At 34.1% G+C, this 27,557-nt stretch overlaps 1 protein-coding gene across 1 annotated transcript in view; it reads left to right on the forward strand.

The window, feature by feature from the left end:
• LOC111145096 (attractin like 1) overlaps positions 1-27,557 on the forward strand; it is a 796,800-nt gene that overhangs the window by 311,582 nt on the left and 457,661 nt on the right. Inside the window, exons 23-24 of the mRNA XM_022499729.1 lie at positions 2,876-2,954; positions 5,011-5,168. Coding sequence (XP_022355437.1) covers positions 2,876-2,954; positions 5,011-5,168 — 237 coding nt within the window. The remainder of the gene's footprint in view (positions 1-2,875; positions 2,955-5,010; positions 5,169-27,557) is intronic.

The raw sequence follows: 27,557 nt of genomic DNA on the forward strand, positions 1-27,557 counted from the left end.
CATTTGAAGAAACAATTGCTTCTCCTAGTCTTTATAGACCAATTTTAAAGGGAAAAACCTTCATCATTCAACCTAGCTAGAGATACTGGGAGCATCTGAAAACTTTTCTATGAATGATCATGTTCAACTCTTCCTTCCTCCTAGGGGATAAGTCTTAGTTTGCACATCTTCTCTCAATTTCAGAGAGCCATTCTGGCTATAGTGAGCTGTCTACCTTTTCCCCTTGGAAAGTGCACAGAAAATTCAGGGTGTTGAATGCACACCCCATTCATTCTCCCTTCTGAAGGAGAAGACTCAAGAAGACTTATGCACCTTCTCCCAGTGTTGCAGAGCCATGACAGCAGCAGTAAGCCACCCACTTACATTCTTTATTTTTAGCTGCTGTCAGAAGGCTGAACTATGCTTGTTCTCTTAGTCCTCTGGATGAGGTAAAACGGAAACAGACCTTTTGTGCAGTGCAATGAAAGGCCAGGAATGTTGGATATATGCTACAGTCTCCCTTTTCCCTGAGGGAGAAGTCATAAGCTGAGATGATCTCTCTAATGCTGAGTGCTGCCCTGGGGCAGGGGCTGAAATGGGTAAAGTGAAATTGTTCTTCTTATCCATTATAATGTGGCTGTGGTTAGTTTTGTATTAATCTTTGGTACTGCAACTTTTAAGCTGGATTTTGATTCTCTTGTAAAGGTATTTTGGTTCATATAACATTGTTAAATCAGTGTTTTTATGAAGAGTAAGTGTTGGTACTTACTATTTCACCATCTTGCTGATGTCACTCTCTATTGCTGTGTTTTTTATTATATATTAATTTATCTTTTAATCCATATCATATTTTTAAAATTAAACTAAATTTATTTATTTATTTATTTATTTATTTTTGAGAGAAACAGCGAGAGAGGGAACACAAGCAGGAGGGAGTGGGAGAGGGAGAAACAGGCTTCCTGCTGAGCAGAGAGTCTGATGCAGAGCTCCATCCCAGGATCCTGGGATCAAGGCACTTAATGACTGAGCCTCCCAGGTGCCCCTCCATTATCATATATTTTAATAGTTTATCAAATAGATGAAACTTCAGAATATATCCTGCCATTTGCTAGGTTCTTTCCTCTAAAGTATTTTCTTTGATTTGCCAATAAATAACATAATTTCTTAAATTTTCTTTTACAGTAAAATAGGATCCCTTTTCTCAAAAAGTAGAACAGTTCATTTTATGTTACTCTTTATTCCTTAGATTTTAAGGAAATGTCTATCTTCTTGGGAATATATCAGAAACTACATTCTTCAGTGTGATAAGAAAGCTTTATAACCACCACTGACTTCTTTTTTATTGTAAATATACATAAAACTTATCATTTTAACCATTTTTAGGTGGACAATTCAGTGGCATTATTACATTCACACTGTTTTACAGTCATCACCACTATCCATCACCAAAATTTTTTTTATCATTCCAAACAGAATTTCTAAATCCATTAAGCAATAATTCCTCATTTCTTCTCCCTGTAACCCTGTTATTTTACTTTCTGTGTTTATGAATTTGTATATTCTAGGTACCTCATATCATACAATATTGTAACCATACAATATTTGTTCTTTTCTGTTTGGCTTACTTCATTTAGCCTAACATTTCCAAGACTTATCTATGTTATAGCATGTTATCAGAATTTCATTCTTTAACATTGGCCTCTTGAACGTTTAATACCAAGTAATTGGAGTGTAATTCCAAACTTAGGGACTTTGAAGATATAAGACATTAATATAATTTGGAATATCTGACTCAAAATATGGGTTTAGGGGTGTCTGGGTCACTAGGTGAGTTAAATGTCTGCCTTTGGCTCTGGTCATGATCTCAGGGTCCTGGGATGGAGCTCCCTGCTCAGCAGGGAGTCTGCTTCTCCCTCTCCTTCTGCCCCCTCCCCACTTGTTGTCTCTCTCTGTCTCTCAAATAAATAAATAAAATCTTTACAATAAATATGGGTGTGAATAATATTTCTCCACAATATTATCCATAGTGTCACACACGTAGGTCCAGATTAGCTGTAATTTAGTTTGCTTCTCTCCTGACCGTCCTTTCCCTTTTCAACTTCCTGAAATTCTTGACTTCTTCCAAATGTCATAGCTTTATGTTTTACTTTCTACTATCTTGTCCCAGTTGAAACCAAGAGCCCAGACACATTTTCTTTGAAATGATAGGATGCTAAACTATCATGAGAGTGGCCATTAAGAATGCTTATGACATCATTATATCTAATTATATAAATATAACTTATACCTAAAATGATATTCAACCTTGAACAGTTACTGAAATTAATACAGATTAGTGGTCAGGGCTTCCTACTTATCCTACATAAAAAAAAAAGTAATAAATAGGTACCTTAATTATTTATGCATTTCTTACATTTTGACAATAGATTTAATTCTAACCCATTTTTACCTTAAAGTTCTGGTTTATGTATTTTATATATATTTTTTCACTACAAAAATGTGTGTATAATAATACAGTATGCACCTAAGAAGAAATCTTTCAACAAAACAATAATATTACATTGCTGTAAAATTACTTTGGACTAACCCAAATCTGTATCATTTAGCTATTATCTATAGGTCAACAAAGAAAATCAAAATACAAACAATGAATTTCAGCAGCCTCTGGTTTACATACAGAAGGTTGGATTATAGTAGGGAGGATAAATGGGAAATTGAAACTACCTTTGAATTTATCACCTATATGTTTTCATTAAAAAAGTAGAACTGACATCTATACTTAGTTGAATAATGACAAAATGTATAAAGTCTGAAATAGTGCATGGGCATAATTAAAACATAAAATATTATTTAGTGTAATTTGATTTTTTAACCCTAATATTTTCTTTCTTGGTAGTCAAACAAAAATTTGGATATTTCAATTAATGCATCAAACAACTTTAATCTCAACATTACATGGTCAGTTGGTTCAACAGGTAAGAGGATTTTGTTGTCACATGTCTTTCACATCTGTTTATGGAAGGTGTTCTAACGCCTTTTATTCTTAATTCAAATAATTGAAATAAAAAAATATATGTCATTGTGCTGATTCAGGTAAAAATAATAAGTAGTATTATTAATAAAGTTTCATTCCTTTGTTAACTTTGTCCCTTATTCAATTAAAATTAGATGGGTAACAAATATTGTACACCACTTAAAATGGCAGTTTTATGAATTGCTATGATTTTAATTAAGATAGATTACTTCTTTAATGACTAGGGACTGAGATTTCAATTATTTGATTCACTATTGAAGCTATAAATTTAACTATTATCCTTAATATTGATACAAAACAATGATGTTCTGTGCATGTTGATTTCTATTACTTTCAAGCTTAGAAATATACTATTCCCTTTGTCAGCTTCAGTTCTGAGAGAAGGTTAAAAAAAAACCTATACTTAATATGTCTTCCATAATAAGGTTTAAAAGTTGAAGTTTTTGGCTTTTAAAAAATGTAACCAAGTTGAAATATAAACTATGTTGGATTATAAAAAAGTATGCTCACTTTTTTTTTTTTTTTTTGTATTTACATCTTAGGAAATTCTATTCGTTTTTTTTTACTATATCAAAGATATACTCTTACATCAAAGTGTTGGAGTCTTATTTAAAGAAAATATGTGGATTCTCAGTTATCCATATTTGATTTCTGAAAATCAAGTCATTATGCTATTTTAATATGTAGAATCATGGAGATGTAGATTTCAAGAATGATAAGGTCTTTGCAATTCTAGAACCTACATTACATGTGTTAAAAATGAGAAGTTTGGGCAACCATATAGATGTTTTGTTACTGTGGTACCAAACATATAGTAAAATCTTGGTATTTTGAGCTTCACTAATTAAGAATTCATGATGGAACACTGGGCTTGCTCACTTGGTAGAACATGTATCTCTTGATCTTAGGGTTGTAAGTTCAAGTCTCATGCTGGGTGTAGAGATTACTTAAAAAGGAATCATTTAAAAAAAGTAATTCATGAAAACTTGTGCTATTAATTTGAAATTTACTTTGGCACAATAAACTGACTCTGGAAGATTTTTGAAATTTGTTAACAAAAATATATAAAACCTTTGTAATTAGTTTAGAACGGTCTTTTTTTTTTTTTTTAATGGAAGAAGTTGTTGTAACTTTCAGATTCCCAGAACTAAATCTCAGAAATTTTTATTTTGGGGGTTAGGAGATGGGGTCAGGAAATCTGCCTTTTATAACAGCATCCCACATAATTTTGGAATAGGTGACGAATTTATTTCAACTGCTCAGTATACTAATTCTAAATATTTTTACTTAGTTAAGTAAGTAAGGTAGAAGTCTTGGTAAGATTGTTGGAAATGTTTTGTTCCATTTGGTTAATTTCAGTAAATACTTATTGAATATGTAATATGTGTTTAACTAATTGAACATTTAGCTCATGTTTTAAATTGTAGCCTCCTTTCAATTTATTCAAAGCAGTGATGGTTCAATTTGTGAGTAAAACAAATAAATTGATTTCTTTTCCATTTTTTAATTGGATTGAGACATATGAAATATGTCCTGATTTGTTTTGAGAGGCTCTGTGGAGTAGCAAATGGAAGGAGCTCAGTATCTGGAGCTAATATATATCTGAGTTCCAAAGAGGAATTTACCATTCAGTAGCTATAAACTTAACTTTCTGAGGGTCAGGTTTCAATTTGAAAAATAGAGATGGAATACCTCTGGGATAAAACTGTTACTTGAAAAGAATGTAAAATCTCTACATCACTGCCTAGTACATAGCACTTAATCAGTGGTATCGTTTTTAAAAATGATTTTTTATACTATTTCCATTACATTTATGATGAATCTTATTTTATTTCTCCTTTGTCACTCTAAATAGTGAACAAATTTATTTTGATAATTATGTTTTTATATGTACAGTTCTAAAAATTAAGTAAATATAACATATATTTTTAAGTTCATAAAGATCCTTTTTTCCTAATATGAGTTTTAAAATTTTGTTATTATTATTTACATTTTAGCTGGAACAATATCCGGAGAGGAGACTCCTATTGTTTCCAAAACTAATATAAAGGAATACAGAGATAGCTTTTCCTATGAAAAATTTAACTTTAGAAGCAATCCTAACATTACATTCTATGTGTACGTCAGCAACTTTTCCTGGCCTATTAAAATACAGGTAAGTGTTAATAGTATTTAACATAATGCCCATTGAATATTTTCTTCACAAAAACAATGCTGTTATTGTTCAAAGTAATGATATGGATAAGATTTCTGTGTTTTGAACAACATGAAACATGTATTGACCCTTGAGAAAAAAGGGTACTTAGAATGTCTGATGATGAATGTGTTTATTTGTTTTTTGACTTCGAGATCTATTGGTTTAATGTTAATTACAGTTTTCTTTTCTGGTAACAATGGAGTGCCAGTGAGACAATATTATTTCACCTAGTTTATACTCTAACTGAAAGGGTAGGAAAACAGAATCCAAGTACAGAAAGTTTATCTACATAGTTTCGAAGTTTAAGACCCAGCACAGGTAGAAGATAGGTCAAGAGTAGATGGTTTTCTCCTTCTTTGTATTAGCTCAAAGGGAAGGTTTTGGCCTGATTAAAGTACAGGTGGTAAGTCTGAGGGCTGGTGTCCAGGAAAGGAGTGAAAAGCTGGCTATTTCTTGAGACTGGACTTTGCAAGAGACAGCAGATCTGCTCAGTCTCTGTGTCCAGGCTTTTTACGCCTCTCACAGTTATGAGAGCCATGGAAAAATGTGCTCGAGTATTCCTCAGGGTCTCCAAAGGAAGACAGAACCAGATTCTGGGTTTAGAATATCACAGCTGCCCTCTGGCCTAGGCAGCATGTTTCTCCCTTTCTCCTTTATTTTTCCTTTTTTGGGGGGGCAAAATCTAGTGAAGGGCAAAATCTTTGCTGCTTTAACACTTCGTTTCCCTGTGGCCCAGCAATGAAAACTGTCAGTTATGCAGTCAACAGATTATCTGTCCTACCTTCAGATTGTGAAACTCGATTGCCTTACATTTCTAGTTTACTGGTTCTCAAAGTATGGTCCCCAGATCACGAGCAGCTATGATAATGAACATTTTTTTAAAAAATGTTCATGCTAGTGATACTGACTCAGTAAAAAAAAAGTACTAATTTTTCAATGAAATTGTATTCTAAGAAATGCATCAAAACTTCAGATAACTAGATTGGGTTTTGTGATAAATTGTGAACTTCATCTGAGGGTTAGATACTCTGTTCTTACAGCTCTTCTTGAAATTATTTGCTTTGTTTAGAATCTCATTTTTGCTTTATTACATACTGAACATAATTTAAACTTCATTAAAAATTTAGGGTAAGCAGTACTTAACAGTTCTTTAAGATCCACTACCTCTCATTGTTGATTTCTTTAGGCTACATATAGATGTTGGATATTTCTTTCCTTTTTTTAAAATTAAAGTTGTATATTTCATTTTTTATTGTGTTTAGTGATAGGCTGCCAAAGGCTTAGATTTATGGCTAGGAAACATTTAGGATGTTCTTTCTATCTTGAATTAGTAAGGGTTTGTGTTCTTTATTTATGCTTTTATGAAAGAAAAGCCTATATGTTGTAATGTTGGATTTGTTCATATTTCATTCTTTTATGACTGATTATTTGATTAGATTGAATTCAAATTAGTATATGGAATAGTTCCTATGTACCAAGCCCTGTGCTAGGTCATTATGTTTTAAAATCCTTAAGGGGTGCCTGGGTGATTGATTTAGATGCTAATACGGTCAGAAAATGCTAGAAATATCTTGACCTTGAGGATGTTGGATGCATCATTTTATTTTCTAGAATTTTTACAGAAATATGAATCATATTTCACTTGGTATATTCAAATTATGATTAAAGGCATCCAAAGGGCTCATCTATTGAGCTTATTAAGTAGTAATTAAATTAGATATAACTGTTAAATCTTAAATAGTTTCATGTACTTCATGTCTTGGTTATCTAATTATTTTATTTTTAAGCAAATTATATCATTATTATTGAATGTTAATGAATATTTAATGGTTAAAATTAAATTTTTAAATTGAATTTTCTTTTGAGAATATACTAGTTCTAGAAACCACACTAGAATTTGTATAATAAAGTTGAAATATTCTACTCTCCCCCAATAAAAAAATTTAGAAAGAAAGTAACTGATGGTTAACATAGTTACAGCCTAATTCCTACTCTTTGATTTTAATCATTACATTAGGGCACCTGGGTGGCTCAGTGTATTAAGCCTCTGTTTTTGGCTCAGGTCGTGATCTCAGGGTCGGGATAGAGCCCCACGTCGGGCTCTCTGCTCAGTAGGGACCCTGCTTCCCCCTCTCTCTGCCTGCCTCTCTATCTCTTGTGATCTCTCTCTCTCTGTCAAATAAATAAAATTGTTTAAAAAATCATTATATTAGTTCTGAGGAATATGTCATATTAAAGCATATGAGTACATGTGTTTGTTTATAGGATTATAAAAAACTTTCAGTTATTAAACATAAAATTATTTCAATTGAGCTTTATTTGCAGTAGAATTGAAATACCCATTTTTAAAGGCTTTTAAATGCTCAGTCAACCTTGTTATACAGGGGTAAACTCCAGGTGGTCATTTTGTATTTTTTAAAATTTATTGTTGGATTTGATTTGTTAAAATTTGACTAAGAACTTTTATACCTATGAATGTGAAGGTTATTAGTCTATAGTCTTCTATTGTTGTAATCTTGTTTGACTTTGTATCATGGTACTGCTGGCCATATAAAATGAATTAGGAAATATTTCCTCTTAATTTTTTGAAAGACTTGTGTGGAATTGATATTACTGTTTTTCTTAAATTTGTGGTAGAATTCAACATTTAATGTATTTGGACTTGCAGTTTTCTTTGTGGGAAGGTTTTAGTTAAAAATTCAATTTCTTTAATAGATTTAGAGCTTTTTTGGTTTTCTGTTCTTCTTGAATAAGTTCTATCAGTTTGTGTGTCTCAGTTATATTTCTCCCATTTGATTTAACTTGTAGAACTTATTGGTAAGATTATTAATAATATTTACATGTTATCCAGTGGATATCACCACTTTCATTTCAGGTATTCATAATTTGTTTCTCCTTTCTCTCTTTCTCTTTTTTTTTCCTTGATCAGCCAGAGAGTTATCAGTTTCACTAATATTCCTTGAGGAAACAAATGGTTTCATTTGTTTTCTCTATTTTTTCTATTTCTTTCATTTCTTCTCATTATTCCCTTTCTTTTGCTTACTACGACATTAATTTGCTCTCCTTTTTCTGTTTTTTTGAGATGAATACTTTCCAATTTCCTTTTTGATTTCTTTCTTTGTTAGTGGAGTATTTAGAAGTGGGATATTTTATTTGCAGCTATTTGGAAAATGTCTTAAAATGTTTCTGTCATGTATTCCTAATTTAACTTCATTGTCACAGAACATATTTTGAATGATTTCAATTTCTTAAGTGAGACTTATTTTATGATCCAATGTGTTTGGCAGAATAATGGCTCCACAGAGGTAACCACGTCCTAATCCCTGGTACCCGTGGATCTATTATCCTACATAAAAAAGGGGAGTCTGAACATGTGATTAAGGTTAGGGCGTTAAGATGCTTACCCAGGATTGCTAGGTAGATCCAACCTAATTAGCTGGGTCTCAAAGTAATGTTTGCTGCCTGAAGTCAGGGTTGGAGAGGGATGTGCATACAGAAGAAGAGTTAGAGAGAAGCAGGATTACTAGCTTTGAGTATGGGAGAAAGGGGAATCTAGAAACTGGAAAAGTGGAGGAAACAGGTTCTTCTTTAGAATACCTAAAAGGAAACACAGCTCTGCCAATACCTTGACGTTAGTCCATTGAAACCTCTATCAGACTGCTTACAACAGAGCTGTAGGAGTAAATATGTCAGATTTCTAACATACAGAATTGTGTTAGTAAGTGTGTATTGTTATTTAAGCTACTAAGTTCATGGTAATTCCTTGCCACAGCAATAGAAAATGAATAAATCTAGTGTCTTAGTACATTGGACTGCTATAACAAAATAACACTGACTGGGTAGTTTATAAACAATAGAAATTTTTTGCTCACCATTCTGGAGGCTGGAAAATCAATATCAAGGCACCAGCATAGTCAGGTATCCTCTTTTTCATTCATAAAGTAGCACCTTCTCACTGTATCCTCACATGGTGGAAGAGGATAGGGAACTCTGTGGGACTTCTTTTGTTGGAGCACTAATCCCTTTCATGAGGGATCCACACTTGTGATCTATTCACCTTCCAAAGGTCTTGCCTATTAATACCATTGCCTTTAAGAGTTAGCATTTGAACAGATGAATTTTGGGGCAGGGCATAAACATTCAGATCATAGCATCCAGTATATGATCTATTTTAGTAAATGTTCCTTGGACACGGGCAAAAAAATTACATTTTGCTGTCATTGGATGGAGTGTTCTACAAATGTGAATTAGGTCAAGTTGGTTGATGGTTTTGTTGTCTTCTAATGTTCTCGTTGATGTTCTGTCAGTTTGAGAAATGAATGTTGAAATCTGTGACTGTAATTGTGGATTAGTTTATTCTTGCAATTCTATCAATTTTTACTTCATGTATTTTGAAACTCGTTTTTACTTTGATACATAAATGTTTACAGTTTTTATGTCTTTTTGATGAATTGATGACTTGACTTCATTGTTAGGAAATCACTTTCTGTATTCCTGGTAATATTTGCTCTAAAATTTACTTTTCCAGATATTATTATAGCCGCTCTAGCTTAGTGTTGACTATAGCTAGAATGCTATAAATTTTTTTATGTTTTGTTTTTATTTAAGTTCTAGTTAGTAATATATAATGTAATATTGGTTTCGGGAGTAGAATTTAATGATTCATCACTTATATTATCACGCAGTGCTCATCACAACAAGTGACCTCCTTAATACCCATTACCCATTTAGCCCATCTCCCTAGCCACCACCTGTCCATCAAGTCTGTTTGTTCTCTATAGTTAAGAGACTCTTTATGGTTTGCCTACCTTTCTTTTTTTTCCCTTTCCCATATGATAATCAGTTTTCTCTTTTAAATTCCACATATGAGTAAAATCCTATGCTGTTGGTCTTTCTCTGACTGACTTATTTTGCTTAATATAATCTCTAGCTCCATCCACATCACTGCAAATGGTGAGATTTCATTCTTTTTAAAGGCTGAGTGATATTCCATTGCATATATATACACATACCACATCTTCTTTATCCATTCATCATCAGTCAGTGGACATTTGGGCTCTTTCCATTATTTGGCTGGCTATTGTTGATAATGCTGTTGTAAACATTGGTGTTCATGTGCCCCTTTGAATCAGTATTTTTGTATCCTTTGGGTAAACACCTGGTAGTGCAATTTCTGGATCATAGGGTAGCTCTATTTTTAACTTTTTGAGAAGTAACCGTACTGTTTTTCAGAGTGATTGGACCAGTTTGCATTACCACCAACAGTGTAAATGGGTTCCCCTTTCTCTGCATTTTCGCCAATACCTGTTGTTTCCTGTATTGCTAATTTTAGCTATTCTGACAGGTGTGAGGTGATATCTAATTGTAGTTTTGATTTGTATTTCACTGATGATGAGTGATATTGAGCATCTTTTGATGTGTCTGTTAGCCATCTGTATGTCTTTTTTGGAGAAATGTCTATTCATGTCTTCTGTTCATTTCTTAACTGGATTATTTGGTTTTGGGTGTTGAGTTTGATAAGTTATTTATGGATTTTGGATACTAACCCTTTATCAGAGATGTCATTTGCAGATATCTTCTCCCATGCAGTAGGTTGCCTTTTAGTTTTGTTGATTGTTCCCTTTGCTGTACAGAAGCTTTTTATCTTGATGAAGTCCTGGTAGTTTCTTTTTGCTTTTGTTTTCCTTGCCTCCCGAGAGATCACTAGTAAGAAGTTGCTGTGGCTGATGTCAAGGAGGTTACTGCTTGTGCTCTCTTTTAGGATTCTGATGGATTTCTGTCTCATATTTAGGTCTTTCATCCATTTTGAATTTATTTTTGTGTGTGGTGTGAGAAAGTGGTCCAATTTCATTCTTCTGCATGTTGCTGTCCAGTTTTCCCAACATTCTTTGTTGAAGAGACCATCTTTTTTCCATGGATATTCTTTCCTGCTTTGTTGAATATTAGTTGGCCATAGTGTTGTGGGTTCATTTCTGAGTTTTCTCTTATGTTCCATTGATCTGTGTGTGCATTTTTGTGCCAGTGCCATACTGTCTTGACCACTATAGCTTTTTAGTATAGCTTGAAGTCTGGAAGTGTGGTGCCTCCAGGTTTCCTCCCCTCCCCCCCCCAAGATTGCTTTGGCTATTTGAGGGTCTTTTGTGGTTCTGTACAAATTTTAGGATTGTTTGTTGTAGATCTGTGAAAAATGTTGTTCATGTATTTTTGTGGGTTTCTTTTGGTTTGTTTTTAAGATTTTTTATTTATTTTTTTGACCTAGAGAGAAAGAGCGTGAGCACAAGCAGAGGGAGCAGCAGGCAGAGGGAGAGGGAGAAGCAGTCTCCCCAAGGAGGAGGGAGCCTGACGCAGGGCTCAATCACAGGATCCTGGGATCCTGACCTGAGCCAAAGGCAGATGCTTAACTGACTGAGCCATCCAGGCACCCATGCTGTTTGTATTTTTTTTTTTATTTATTTGACAGACAGATCACAAGTAGGCAGAGAGGCAGGCAGAGAGAGGAGGAGGAGGCAGGCTCCCCGCTGAGCAGAGAGCCCGATGTGGGACTCGATCCCAGGACCCTGAGATCACGACCTGAGCCGAAGGCAGAGGCTCTAACCACTGAGCCACCCAGGCACCCCGCTGTTTGTATTTTGATAGGAATTGCATTAAATGTGTAGATGCTTTGGGTACTATAGACATTTTAACAATATTTGTTTTTCTAACCCATTAGCACGGAATGTTTTTCTATTTCTTTTTGTTCTCTTCAATTTCTTTCATAAGCGTTCTCTAGTTTTCAGAGTACAGACATTTTACCTCTTTGGTTAAATTTATCCCTAGGTATCTTGTGTTTTTTTTGTGGTGCAAAAGTCAATGGGATTGATTCCTTGATTTCTCTTTCTGGTTTTCATTATTGGTGTATAGAAATACAACAGATTTCTGTATGTTCGTTTTGTATCCCGAGACTTTACTAAATTTGTGTCTCAGTTTTAGCAATTTTTTGGTGGAGTCTTTTGGGTTTTCTACATAGAGTATCATGTCGTCTGTGAATAGTGAAAGTTTGACTTCTTCCTTGCTTATTTGGATGTCTCTTATTTCTTTTTGTTGTCTAATTGCTGAGGCTAAGACTTACAGTACTATGTTAAGTAACAATGGCAAATTATAGAAGACTGATGAATCACAGACCTGTACCCTGGAAACAAATAATACATTATATGTTAATTAATTGAATTTAAATAAAAAAAACAAGAGTGAGACAAAACATGAGAGTGGACAATAAACCTGTCTTGTTCTGGACTATAGAGGAAAAGCTCTCAATTATTCCCCATTGAGGATATTACCTGTAGGTCTGACATATATAGGCTCTATGATATTGCGGTATGTTCCCTTTATCCCTACTTTGTTGATGGTTTTTATCAAGAATTGATGTTGCACTTTGTCAGATACTTTCTTTGCATCTATCGAGAGGATTATATGGTTTTTGTCCTTTCTTTTATTAATGTGTATCACATTGATTTACAGACATTGAACCACTCTTGTAGCCCAGGAATAAATCCCGCTTGATCGTGTTGAATGATTCTTTTAACCTGCTGTTGAAATTGTTTCGCTAGTATTTGTTAAGAGTTTCTGCGTCTGGGGCGCCTGGGTGGCTCACTTGTTAAGCGGCTGCCTTTGGCTCAGGTCATGATCCCAGGGTCCTGGGATCGAGACCCACTTGGGCTTCCTGCTCAGTGGGAAGCCTGCTTCTCCCTCTCCTACTCCCCCTGCTTGTGTTTCCTCTCTCTCTGTGTCCCTCTGTCAAATAAATAAATAAAATCTTAAAAAAAAAAAAGAGTTTCTGCAACCATGTTCATCAGGGATATTGGCCTGTAATCCTCCTTTTTAAGTGTGGGGTTTTTGGTTTTGGAATCCAAGTAATGGTGGCCTCATAGAATGAATTTGGAAGTTTTTCTTTTCATTTCTATTTTTTGGAGCAGTTTGAGAAGAATAGGTATTAATTCTATTTAGATGTTTGGTAGAATTCCCTTGGAAAGCCTTCTAGGCCTGGGTGTTTTTTGATTATCGATTCAATCTCATTGCTGGTTATCTGTTCAAATTTTCTCTTCTTCCTGTTTCAGTTTTGTTAGTTTATACCTCTCTAGGAATTTATGTAATCCAGATTGCCCAGTTTGCTTGTGTACATTTTTTCATAATATTCTCTTAAAATTGTTTGCATTTCTGTGGTGTTGGTTATGATCTCTCCTCTCTCATTCATGATTTTACTTATTTGGCTGCTTTCTGTCTCTTTTTGAAAAGTCTGGCTAGGAGTTTATCAATTTTAGCAGTTCTTTCAGAGAATAAGCTCCTTGTTTCATTGATCTATTCACTGTTTTTTATTGTTTCCATATTTTTTATTTCTGCTCTAATCTTTATTGTTTCCCTTCCTCTGTTCCTTGCTGTTCCTTGTTTAGCTTCTTTGGGTGTAAGATTAGGTTATATATTTGAGATTTTTCTGGCTTCTTGAAGTAGGCTGGTATTGCTATATTCTTCCCTTTTAGGACTGCTTTTGCTGCATCCCAAATGTTTTAGACTGTCATGTTTTCATTTGCATTTGTTTCCATGCATTTTTAAAATTTCTTCTTTAATTTCCTGGTTAACCCATTCATTGTTTAATAGGATGTTTTTTAACTTCCATGTATTTGTGGTCTTCCCAAATTTTTTCTTGTGTCTGACTTCCAAGTTTCAAAACATTGTGGTCAAAAAATATGCATGATATGATCTCTGTCTTTTTGTATTAGTTAAGGCCTAATTTGTCACCCAATATGTGATGTATTCTGGAGACTGTCCATGTGTACTCAAAAAGAATGTGTATTCTGCTGCTTTAGGATGAAGTGTTCTGAATATTTCTGTTAAGGCCGTCTGATCTAGTGCATCATTCAAGGCCCTTGTTTCCTTGTTGATTTTGCTTAAATGATCTGCCTATTGCTCTAAGTGGGGTGTTAAAGACCCCTACTATTATTGTATTATGATCAATGAGGTCTTTTTTAATGTTTGTTATTAATTGATTTATATATTTGAGTGCTCCCAAGTGGGGGCATAAATATTTACAACTTTTAGATCTTCTTGTTGGATAGACTTCTTTATTTTGATATATAACTCTTCTTCATCTCTTGTTACAGTCTTTGTTTTAAAATCTAATTTGTCTGATATAAGTATGGCTACTCTGACTTTTTTTTTTTTTTTATGTCCATTAGCATGATAAATGGTTCGCCATCCTCTCTCTTTCAATATGCAGGTGTCTTTAGGTTTAAAACGAGTCTCTCCTAGGCAGCATATAGCTGGGTCTTGTTTTTTCCATTCTGATATCTTATGTCTTTTGGAGTATTTAGTTCATTTTCGTTCAGAGTGATTATTGATAGATATAAATTTATTGCACTTATATTACCTGTTAAGTTGTCTTTTCTGGAGATTTTCTCTCTTCCTTTCTAGTCTTTGTTGATTTTGGCCTTTCTTTCCCACTCAAAGAGTCCCCTGTAATACTTCTTTCAGGGCTGGTTTAATGGTCATGAACTCTGTTAGTTTTTTTGTTTGTTTGTTTGTTCTGTCTGGTAAATTCTTTATCTTTTCTTCTATTTGAAAAACAGCTTTGCTGGATAAAGTATTCTTGGTTGCATATTTTTCCCATTCAGCACATTGCATATATCATGTCACTCTTGTCTGACCTCCCAAGCTTCTGCGGAGAGTTCTGTTGCTAACTTGATTTGTCTTCCCTTGGAAGTGAGGGATTTTTTTTCCCTTGCTGCTTTTGGAATTTTTTTTTCCTTATCTCTATTTTGCAAACTTTATTATGATGTGTCTTGCTGTTGGCCTGCTTTAGTTGAGTTTGATGGACATTGTCTGTGCCTCCTGGATTTGGATGTCCTTCCCCCCACCCCAATTAGGGATATTTTCCGCTATAATTTGTTCAAGTAAACCTTCTGCCTCTCTTTCCTTCTTCTTCTGGTACTCCTGTGATGCAATGTTATTACACTTTATGGAGTCTCTGAGTTCCCTAAGTCTACATTTGTGATCCAGTATTTTTCTTTGCCTCTTTTTTTCAGCTTCATTATGTTCCATTTTAATCTTCTATATCACTTATTTATTTATCTCCTTTTCCATCTTTGTGGTTGTTACACCCAGCCATTTTTGCATCTCTGTTATAGCATTTTTCTTCAAGCCTTAGTAGTTTTTATGTCTTTTATCTCTGTGGTAAGAGGCTTCATGGTGTCTTCCAAGCATTTCTCAAGCCCAGCTACTATCCCAGTTGTTGTTTAAAATTCTGGATCAGTCATATTACTTACATCTGTTTCAATTAGATTTCTGACTGTGACCATTTTTTTTCTTTCTTTTGGGATGAATTCCTCCATCTTGGCATTTGTCTAGGCTTCTGTCTTTTTGTTGTTAGAAAAACCTATTTTGTTTCCTGCTCCAGAGAGTAATGCCCTTATTAAGAAGAGGTTGTAAGATGTCCAGGACCTAGTGTTTCAGGAAGTGTTATTGGTATATGCACTGTGCTGCTATGTTATGGCTGTTCTTTCCCTCAGGTCATTCCTCTGCAGAGTTTCTCCTTTACCTTGGCGGGGAGTGTTTTCAGCTTATCCAGTGTGTGGTGAGTTTTAAGGAGGTGTACTCTGGTCTGCTTGTTAAAAGGGGCCTGATATTTTTTCCACTAGATCTGAAGCTTTGTAGCACTCTCTGGTGAGTAGACTTGGTGTATGTGGGAGTTTGTGCTGGTCCTCTGGGGGAGGGGCCTGTTGCTCTGGCTCTCAGGCACCCTTGCCCTAGTACAGAACCACCTGCATAGTGCAGGGTAGTGGGGCTGCTGTACGCATGTCAGGCCTCCAACTGTGAACATTGTGCTGCTCACTGAAGTCCATCTGTGCTGATGGGTGGAGAAGAAATTGGTGCTCTAAAGTTCCGCTCTAAAGAGTGGAGTTTGTGCTTGCCACTGTCCAGCAAGCCCTCAGAATAAGCAGTCTCCCCTCATGTGTCCTAGGTGTCCTTCCGATCTGTGCCTGCACCCTGTCTGTGTTCCAGCTCTCTGCCCACCTGGCAGCACAGTTCACTTGTGTTCTATCTCAGGCATGCCAGCTGAGTTTCAAAACTCCAAATTTTAGGGGCCTGGCATGTGCAGACCCTTGCTGATCCTCTCGGGGAGTCTCACTGCACTGGGACCACTGCTTTTTTTGTCTCAGAAGGATGGTCAGACAAATACACAGGAAGTAGAAGTTTTAAAGTAAAGAACAGCAAAAAGCCACAACAAGGTTAGCTGCCCTCAGCAGGTGTCTCTGCCTCAATGCTAATGAACGGGACAGGGTAATGGTGCCCCCAGTCTCTTTTATCTCCTGAGAGGCACTGCCACCTCTCCCAAATGTACTCCAAGAACGAACCTTCTCTCCCCATCTGATGCAAGCTATCCTCAGACTGTGCTGTCTGCTCCCAGGTTTCTCCCCTTCTTTTCCACTGTGGCACCACTATACCCAATGGGCTCAACACCTCCTACAATGCAAACTTCTGTAACTAGTCTTTCAGCTCTGCTCGTTGTAAAAACTCATGATAATCAACTCTTCTCATTTTCTCAGTCAGTGGTTTTGGGAAATTGTTTTTCTTTGCAATCCCCTGTGAGCTGCTCTCTCTCCCTCTCTCTACTCTCTCTGTGATCAAGGCTCCTTCTCCTCCACAGCAATCCCGATACTTTTTTCCCCAAATCTTGTGTCTGCACCTCCTACCTTCCATGATGTGGCCTCTTTTCTTCCTCTACTTGTGCAATGTGTTCTCTCAGTCCTCAGACCAATTTCTTGGGTGTTTAAACTGATTAGATATTTATCTAGCTGTGTTCTAGGGACAAGGCAAGCATAGGGCCGCCCTACCAGTCCACCATCATGACTGCCTCTGTAGAAAACTCTAGAATGCTATATCATTTTTCATCCTTTTACTTTAGTTTATTTTTTATTTTATATTTAAAGTGGGTTTCTTTTAGGCAGCATGTTGTTTATCCAATCTTAAACCATGTACAGATGATACACATGTAGTTATATCTTTGGGTTTTAATCTTATTATTATTTGTTTACTATTTTTCTTTTGTTCTTCATTCTTCCTTTCTTCCTTTTGTCTTTTTTAAATTATTTTTTATGATTTCATTTTATCCTCTCTTTTGGTTTATTAGCTACAATTCCTTTTTTGTTCTTTTAGTCATTATTTTATAGTTCATCATATTTCTCATACTTTTCATTGACTAATTTCAGGTAATATTACATTACACTTTTTTTGTATCTTAATTCTAAAACAATATACTTTCATTTTCATCTTGCTGGGATTTGAGCCATTGCTGAATATGTTTTACTGCTTCTTATATTAGAAAATCCACACTACACTGTTACTATTTTTTATATAGTCAGTTATATTTAGATATATTAAAAATAAGAAATAATCTTCTACTTTACCAGTGTTTTAACTCTTTTCAGTATTCATCTTTCCTTTTTTTCCTTTTTGTAGATCCAGATTTCTATCTGGTATCATTTTCTGTGTAAGGACATAGACATTTAACACTCTAGTGTAGATCTGCTGGGAATGAAGAGTCATCAGTCTGTATTCTGAAGACATCTTTATTTTACTTTTTCAGAGGTTGAAGAATTCTAAATTGTAGATTTTTCTTTCTTTACTTAAAAGTGTTTCTTCACTGTGTTTTGGTTTGCAGTATTCTTAGTGAGAAAACTGCTTTTAATCTTATTCTTTGTATGTAATGGGTTTTATTCCTCTTTCTGCAATTTAAAATTTTTAACTTTGTCACTGATTTTGGCCAATTTGATTATGATGTATGTAGGTTTGGTTTTCTTCCAGTTTCTTGTGCATGGGTTTTACTGATTTGTAAAATTATAGTTTTCACCAGATTTGGAAAGCTTTTTCAATTTTTTTTCTCTACACCTTTCTTTACCTTTGGGAATTGCAATTGTACATATATTAGACTGCCTGAAATCATTCCTTGGCTCTCTAATGCTTTGTTTTTATTTTTTATTCAGTCTTTTTTTCCCCCTTGTGTTTCATTTTGGGTATTTTCTTTTCCTGTATCTTTAAATTCATTAACCTTTTTTTCTGTAGTGTCCAGTTTGATGTTAATCCCATCCAGTGTATATTTCATCGAAGACATTATATTTTTTGTATCTAGAATTTTGATAAGATTTTTTTAGAAAATATCTTCCGTCTCTACTTAACATGCTCTATTTTTTTCTGCCTGTATTCCTTTCTGGAATACAGTTATTATAACTCTTGTATAAATTGCCTACAAATTCTATCATTCGTGTCATTTCTGAGGTTTTTTTTTTCTTGTTTTATTTTGCTGCTCCTTGTGGGTCATATTTTGATTAGATAGCAAACATTCTGGATTTTATATTTTTGGGTGCTAGGTATTTATCAATTTTGATAAATAAGTTTAAGCTTTGTTCTGGTATGGAGTTTTTTTTTTGGAAAAAATCGATCTTTTCAAGGCTTTGTGTTTTGTATTTTGCTAGGCAGGAACAAAGTAGCATTTAGTCTGGAGTTAATCTTTTCATTACTGAGGCACTGTTCTTCTGGGTACTGTACTCTATGATGCATGAATTATAAGGTTTTCTACTTTGACTTTTGGGACTATGACATATTCCCAACTCTATGTGAGTTTTGAGAATCTTTTTCTCTGCTCCTTTCAATTGTCTTCCCCCCCACCCCAAACTTGGATAGTTTTTTTTGTTTGTTTGTTTGTTTTGTTTTTTTTACCAGTAAGTAGTATTCACTGGATGACTCATGGGGACCCTGAGCAAGTCTCTGTAGCAATCTGGGAAGTCGTCTCTTCTCCAGTATACTGTCCTATGAATTCTAGCCACCTTGGCCTCTTCAGGTGTCATTTTCATTCCCCAACTTCAGAAAATTTCTGGAATATACATGTGTTCACTCTCCTTTTGATATAGCCTTAAAATCACAGTGATCTCTGACATTTAAGTGCTCATCTCATTTTTTTCTGCACTCAGGAACATTTGTCCTACATTGGTTGATATCCAATTTTTGAAAACAAGTATTTTATATATTTTGTCTATTTTACTAGTTGGTTTGGCTGGAGAATAAATTCATTTCCTCCATAGGTAGAGGAAGGAAAGATCCTACATGTAATTTTGAGTCTAAAGAGTAAATAGAATAAATATGCTAGCCATAGGTTTGTTCACTAAATGAGTGAACCGCATATATACTTACTATAAATGTGGTTTTATGTTTTTACTTGTAATATGTTTTATTTAGTAACTTAAACTTGAGCTTCCAAGTAATTTGTAGATAAATGGTAGTCAGGTTGTAGACATATGTCTATGTATTTTAGATTTCATAGGCACATACTGTTGTGGATTCCAAGCTGCAATTTATGAGGGAATTTATAGTCCATAAATAGAATTGTTCATAAATATTTACAAACTACACTCTATGGAAGCAGTTATTTTGAAAAAAGTGACTGAAATAAAAAAGTACAAAAAACCTAATTCCTATTGAAAAATATCCATCAGACCAGGAGATACCGAGAAACATTCAAAAATAAATATCGCTTTTATTTTCACAAAATTTTATCCAGGGTATTTCTATTGTTTTTGAGATAAATTAGCATTTAACTTTTATGATCATTTTTACTTAATTTATTTTAACATTTGTTTCAGTAAGGTTGCTACACAAGGAGAGAACATTCCGAGTATGGTTGAAAGAAAGTGCTTCAGGTTACTTTAGCCCTTCTATTTGTAAAGTGCTTCAGGTTACTTAGGCCTTCTATTTGTAATTTAATTCTTTGTATTCTTACATGCTATAGCATAAAAGATGTATGAAGAATTTAATATTTAATTATTTGTTGTTTACATAACAAAATGCCTTTTTATCATGTCCTTTTGGTAAGTCAAACATTTCACATAAATTTTATGTAAATTACTATCAATAGTATTTTTATAATTTTATGTGGTACTTCATTTTTTCCATCACAGTTCTTTAGAGCACTTTCAGTTCTAGTGTTTCCATATATATTTGAATAGATTGAACAGATCAATTTAAAAGGTATTACTTGAATAAGGAGAAGTTGTTTTTTTTTTTTTAAAGATTTTATTTATTTATTTGACAGAAAGAGATCACAAGTAGGCAGAGAGGCAGGCAGAGAGAGAGAGGGGGAAGCAGGCTCCCTGCTGAACAGAGAGCCCGATGTGGGGCTTGATCCCAGGACCCTGGGATCATGACCTGAGCCGAAAGCAGAGGCTTTAACCCACTGAGCCACCCAGGCGCCCTAATAAGGAGAAGTTTTTACTGATATGCAGGAAAGTAGAAAAATATTTCATTTGGCTTGATCCCACATGGGTCTAATCTTGTTATTAATAAGATGAAACTTACTAGCATGATAATAGAACTTTGTGTATTTCTACAAATGATGAACAAAATAAGAAGACAGTGTAATGATTGTTGCTTACTTAGGATCTTCTGTATTTTGTCAGTCAAAGACTGATATAAGGTAGTGCTTCTTACAGAAATGACAGATATCGAATATTTTAATAAAATTTTCTCTATACTTTCAAGCAATTAATGTTTCAATCTTATGCAAGAAATTTTGCTAGCATATAAAATAATACAAAGTAGTCTCTACCCTCATGTAGCTCACAAAATATATTAGTAAGCATTCTTTGTTATAAATAAAGATATCTAACTTTAAATTAGGTAGGCTTAGAAAATGGGGCATCCAGAGGAAATGCCTTTGGGGACTTCAAGAACGCAATTACACTTCCTCTGACCATCTTACCTAAAACTGCATCCCTTAAAATCCACTCATGATAAAAACTCTCAACAAAGTTTTTGAAGGAACATACCTCAACATAATAAAGGCCACTTATGAAAAACTCACAAATAACATCATCCTTAATGGGGAAGAACTGAGAGCTTTCCCCCTAAGTTCAGGAATAAGCAAGAATGTCCACTCTCATCACTTTTATTCAACACAGTACTGGAAGTCCTAACCATAGCAATTAGACAGCAAAAAGAAACAAAAGGCACCCAAATTGGCAAAGAAGAAGTGTAATTTTAACTATTTGCAAACCACCTGATACTATATAAAACTTCATCCCTTCACGTTCTTTATACTGTACTATATAAATAATTATTGAATTAACTGGATTTCACAATGTACATTGACTATATTGTATTCTATTTTAGTTGTACTTATAGCATCCAAATTTAGCAATCCCAGAGAGTAAAGAGAAAAGACTCCCTCATAATGTCTTTATATAGAGTCTCAGAGACATACTTTGATTTTGTTTAGGTCATAAGATATTCTCTGAGGCATTTGCTGTCACTGATATGATGTGAAAGTTATTTATGATTTAGAAAGTCCTAGATTATATGTCCATCTTTGTGATTGTTACAGAGGTGATATTGATGCAGGGGAGGTTCTTAGAAAGAGTTATAATAAAGCAAGATTTTGAAGGATACGTAGAAGTTCAGAAAAGGGGCGTGATACATAAGAGTGAATTCTAGATAAGAAGAATGGATTAAATAATTTTAATCAGGGAGGAAATTGATTTCTAATAGCCAGAAAATAGGTAGTATGGTAGAAAAGCATTGGGTGATCAGGGTGATGGTGTGGGAGTATACACATATGGCTGCAAGTAGAGACGAAATGTGGCTGGAACATTTTCCTGGAACAAAATGATAAAGTATTTATAGAGTTAATAATGAAATGTGCATTTTATTTTTAAAAAAGATTTATTTATTTATTAGAGAGAGAGAGAGAGAGAAAGCACCCACAGGTGGGGGTACGGGCAGAGGGAGAGAGAGAATCTCAAGCAGACTCCACACTAAGCGCAGATCCTGATGCAGGGCTTGATGTCACCACTCTTGAGCTTATGACCTGAACTGAAACCCTGAAACCAAGAGCAAGATGCTTAACTGACTGAGCCTCCCAGGTTTCCCAGAAATGTGCATTTTAGAAAGAGAATTCAGACAACCATGAGGCTGAAGGGTTGGACTAGAGAGAATTTTTCTGAAAATTAAATCTATGTTGTGTTTGTTTTTTAAAATTTGACATTTATATAAGGAATTTTCTGTATTCTGAATTGACAACCAAAATAATAAGACTATCATTTTCAAGACCAATATTGACATATCCCAAAAGAGGATCTTCCTACTTAAGAAATGTCCTGTTATTTTGCACACTAGTTGACAGATCTGTCTAAATAATCAAAAGCATTTCAAAATGTCTACGCAAAGAGAGGAAATTTTTTTCTAGGAGTATTTCTGAGTTAAAATGTCTGTTTTTCAAAAGAGAGGAAAACCAAGAAATAGACTCTTAACTATGGAGAACAAACTGATGGTTATCAGAGAAGAGGTGAGGCAGGGAGGTGGGTGAAATAGGTGATGGGGATTAAGGAGGGCACTTTTTGTGATGAGCACCAGGCATTGTATGGAAGTGCTAAATCACTAAATTATACACCTAAAACTAATATTAATATGGTAAGTTAACTAACTGGAATTCAAATAAAATTTAAAGAAAAAAATAATCAAAATGTCTCTTTTTCTTTCTTTACTTTATTCAAGTCAATAGATGTTAATTGCATGCTTAGTATGGTGAGGCACTATACTACATATTAGTGGTATACATATAGTATATAACTATACTACATATTATTGTTATCCACATTGTCAGTTTGTAATTTACAATTTATTTCTTCTTCTACCTCAGTCCTATTTTACCCATATTGCTCCTTTGAAGCTATTAAGACACAGACCATAGACAACTTAGAGACACTGACTTTCCAGTTTCTTGCTTTAGTCTTACTTGACCTATCAACAGCATTATTAGATCCTGTTTTTAAACACTCCTTCCGCTTGGTTTCCATGCCACCACATTTTCCTACTTTTCCTTCCTCCTTTCTAAACCAAGTTTTATTTACTTTTAAATATTTTCCTTCTGTCATTATTTAAATTCCTGTATTCCTTGGGTCTACATTTTAGATATTCTGTCCTTAAACAACAAACTTTCTGTTTTGGTTTCATTTACTATATGGCTTCAATAGTCACTTATGTGCAGATTATTTATAAATCAGCATTACTAGTTGATGCCTTGCTTATATGTTCCAGTACATCTCACGTGTCTTCTTATCTATTGCTGCTTGTCTCAAACACCCACACATTTTTGCTTGAACCACAGACTTGGGTTTTGACCATTGGCCTCAATCTGTTCTTTAGTCAGCAGGCACAAACCACACATTGAACTAATTGCAACAATAGTATTACACCTTTTTCTTTTAAATGTCTCGTTAATCCATTCTTTTTTTTCCCAAGCACGTGCTGCCAAGCTAGTTCAGATCACTACCCTATTCTTCCTAGGCTCCTGCAGCAGCACCTATTTCTCTTGTCCTAAATACTGCTTTTCAGTGGTTTCTTCACACTGTAAACAGTGTTATGTTTCTGATATGCAAACTAAGTTAGTTTACACCTATTCTTTAAACCTTCCAAAGCATCTCTTAACCCTGCGATCAAGCTCAAACTGCCTAAAATGGCCCGTATGGTGCTACAGAATCTAGTGACCTAGATTTCTTTAGTCACATTTCTTAGCACACTTTCCTCTGAGCTCCACAATCTAGTAATACTACATTTCCTTCAATTCTTTCAAAGTATTATTGCCTTTTATTTCTGCTAAGCTTTCATCTGTGCTCTTTCTTATGCTTTTCTCCTTTTCACTTAATTTTTACTGCTCTTTCTTTTTGATCTTGTAATATCCGTTTTGTCTCATGCTTCTGAGTCTGTAGGTCCACTGCAGTTCATTTGATTTAGGTGTAGCTCCGCTGGATGGCTCTGATTCAAGGTGCAGGTCAGCCAGGGTTAGTTTAGCCCTATGGCTTAGGTTTGTGCCTGCTCCATGTACGATCATTCTGGTGCCCAGACAAAGATGTAGTGGTTACCCAGGAAATGGTCTTCTACTAGTGGATCACAAAAGATAAGACAAACAGTGCGAAAACATTCAAATCTCCATCCAGATACTACATTGGCCAAAGCAAGTCAGATGGCTATGCCTGATATACATGAGTGGGAAAATATATTGCACTCAAGGGAAAAGGGAGTACATATTTGCTGAATATTAATTCAGGCCACCACACTTACTCTAGCCTATTTTTATTAAATATTTAATGAAGGATTCTTTGGCAGTCCTTTCCTTTAAACTAGAACGTTGAAGATTATGAAGTCTCTGGTATACTTTCACCTTTGTTCTGAGTTTCAGAATACCATTATGAAAGTCTCTATCAAATTGAAATTTGGAGAATATTTATTCTTCTGTATTTCATATAATAGTATTTGATTATAATGGAGACCAGTGTCAGAAGAGATGTGCTGTAGTGATTTAGAATGCATTGTGTGTGGTATGTAAAATAATTCTTGGAATATTTTTCCCACACAGAAGTTTCTCTCTTTCATAAGCCATATAATAGGATATTTCTTTGCTGTTTGTCTGTTATTTAGTATATCTATTCAGCTTCCTTGTGATTGCTTTTTGCATGATATATCTTTTCTTATTTAAAAATTTTTTTTTTATTTGGTAATGTTATTTTTTAAATTAAAAAAATTTTTTTTTTTTTTACTTTCAGCCTTTTGTATTTTCTGATGTAGGCTGTGTTTCATGTAGACAGCGTGTAGTTGGAGTCTGGGTTTGTTTGTTTTTGTTTTTTTTAAATCCAGTCTCACAATCTCTGCCTTTCAATTGGATTTTTAGTTCACTGATATTTAAGACTCTGATATAGTTGAATTTATGTCTACCATTTCATTTATTGTTTCTTGTATATCTCGTATCATTTTTGTTCCTGTTCCTTTACTGCTTTCTTTTGCATCAGTATTTTCTAGTGTAGCATTTTAAATCCTTTAAGAATTTTAATTCCTTTTTCAGTAATTTTTTAATTTTCAAGTGTTTTTTTTTTAGGGCTTACCATTTATATGCTAACTTACCAGAATCTACCTCAGATTCAAAGTAACCTAAGTCCAGGGAGGGATAGAAATTGTACTGTTAGAAAGCTCTAGTCCATAGTCCCTCCTTTTGTTCTATAATTATCAAACATTATATCATACATATATGTTACAAACCCAATATACTGTTAAAATAACTACTTTATATAATTTTATGTCTGTTAAATAAGCTGAGAAATGAAAGGAGAACAAGTGTATGTTTATAGAGATTCTTGTATTAATCTTTTTATTCGTCATTTCTGGTTTTCTTTTTTTCTTCTTGTGGATTCGAGTTATGATCTGATATCATTTTCTTACTCCAATACACATTTTTTTCCATTTGCTTTTATTCTCAAGTAAATTACATTTCTATGTGTTATAGGCCTAACATTATAGTTATATACATAGTCTTATATAATTCCTTTTTAAATCATTTAAGAGAAGAAAGAAGAAATATGCATCTATATTTTATACATACCTACTTACATAATTACCTTTACTGGTGCCTTTTTTTTTCTTTTTTTTTCATTTGAATTGCCAGCGGGGGTCAATTTCTTTTAACCCGAAGAAATTATTTTAGTATTCTTATAAGGTGAGTCTGCTAGCAACACCTTCTCCAAGATTTCAAATATATGGGAATGTCTACTTTGCCTTTGTTTTAAAAAAAAAAAAAATGGTTGACAATTTTTTTTCTTTAAGTATTCTGAACTTGACATCCCACCGCCTTCTGGCCTCCATTGCTTTGGATATAAAGTCAGATACTAACCTCATTGATATCGCTTGCATATTCTAACTCATTTTTCTCTTGCTGCTTTCAATATTTTTGTCTTTGTCTTTCAGAACTTTTAATGTGTTATTTCCTGTTTAGATTCTCTTGGTGTTTATCCTATGTGGAGTTTATTGAACTTCTTAGATATATAGATTAATGTATTTCATCAAATTTGGGAAGTTTCCACCATTATTCTTCAAATATTTTTTTTTCTGCTACTTTCTGTCTCCTGTCTATTTGGTAACTCTAGCATTCTTGTGTTGGTGTACTTAATAATATTACACATTTTTCTGAGGTTCTGTTCAGTCTCCTTCATTTTTTTTCTCTTTGTACTTAAGATTGCACAATATCTATTGAGCTACATGTTTGAGAACTCTTCTTTAAGGTTAAATCTGTTGCGCTTTGATAATGAAATTTTCATTTCAATTATTTTTAACTTTAGAATTTCCATTTGATTCTTTCTTTAAAATTTCTATCTGTTGATAGTCTTTATTTCATGAAAGATTATTATCACATCTTTTTTTTCTTTTTCTTTTAGCTTGGCTTCCTTTAGCTATTTGAACATATTTCTAATAGCTCCTTTGATGTTTTCATTAAATCCAATATCTGAGCCCTCTCACAGTCTTTGTCACCTGTTTTTTTATTCTGTGGATGGGTTATGCTATTCTGTTTCTTTGCATGTTTTGTATTTTATTGTTTTTGTTGAAAACTATACATATTAGGGTATTTATTATGCCAGCCTTGGTTATTGATTTTCCTTTGTTGTTTGCTTGTTTATTTGAGTTGGCTAGACTATTTTTAGTAAAGTCTATTCTGCAGTGGGAAACCTGTGGCCTTACTCTCCAAAGGGTATTGCCTTTGCATGGGCATAGTCACCATGAGATAACTGTGGTTTTTACGTTTTTCTCTTTGAGTGTCTTACTCCATGATCTCTGTTAAGATCTCTCCTACATATGGTATGACAACGTGCTAGTCTGTCCTAATTTGCCACTGATTGCTGTGTTGTGTTCAACTGTGCCCCCAGGGCATAAATTGCTCCATATTTTTGATCCAGTTAAAGTCTGAGTAGTTTTGGAGCTAGTTGTTATTTTTCCTCAACCCCACCTAAGCTTTCATTATCTCTTTTTCCCTTGTTTTCTCTGATGAACCTGCTGGCCTGTGTTGTAACAGGTTGCTCTTAATGAAAAGAATCTGAAAAAAAAAAAGAAAAAGAAATCTCACCAAGTTAAGAATAGAGAGGAATTTTCTCAACTTGATAAAGAGAACATTTTAGTAGTATATCTCTATACACTGTCAGTGAACATGTGAAAATTGAAATTAAAAACATGATAGTATTTATAGTTGCTCTAAAGAAAATGAAATTAAGTATACATTTAATAAAACATATACATGATCTGCATGCTGAAAATTATAAAATGATGATGAAAGATATATAGGAAGATCTAAATAAATGGAAAGACAGACCATATTTATGGGTTGAAAGACTTATCATAAAGAACTACACCAGTTCTTTCCAAATTGACCTATAGGTGTAATCCAATTCCTATCAGTATCCCAGGAAGATATTTTATAGATATAGGCAAGCTTCTTCTAAAATTTATATGGAA

Source organism: Enhydra lutris, unplaced genomic scaffold (assembly GCF_002288905.1).
Source record: "Enhydra lutris kenyoni isolate GAN:26980312 unplaced genomic scaffold, ASM228890v2 scaffoldscaffold12, whole genome shotgun sequence".
Lineage (NCBI taxonomy): Eukaryota > Metazoa > Chordata > Mammalia > Carnivora > Mustelidae > Enhydra > Enhydra lutris.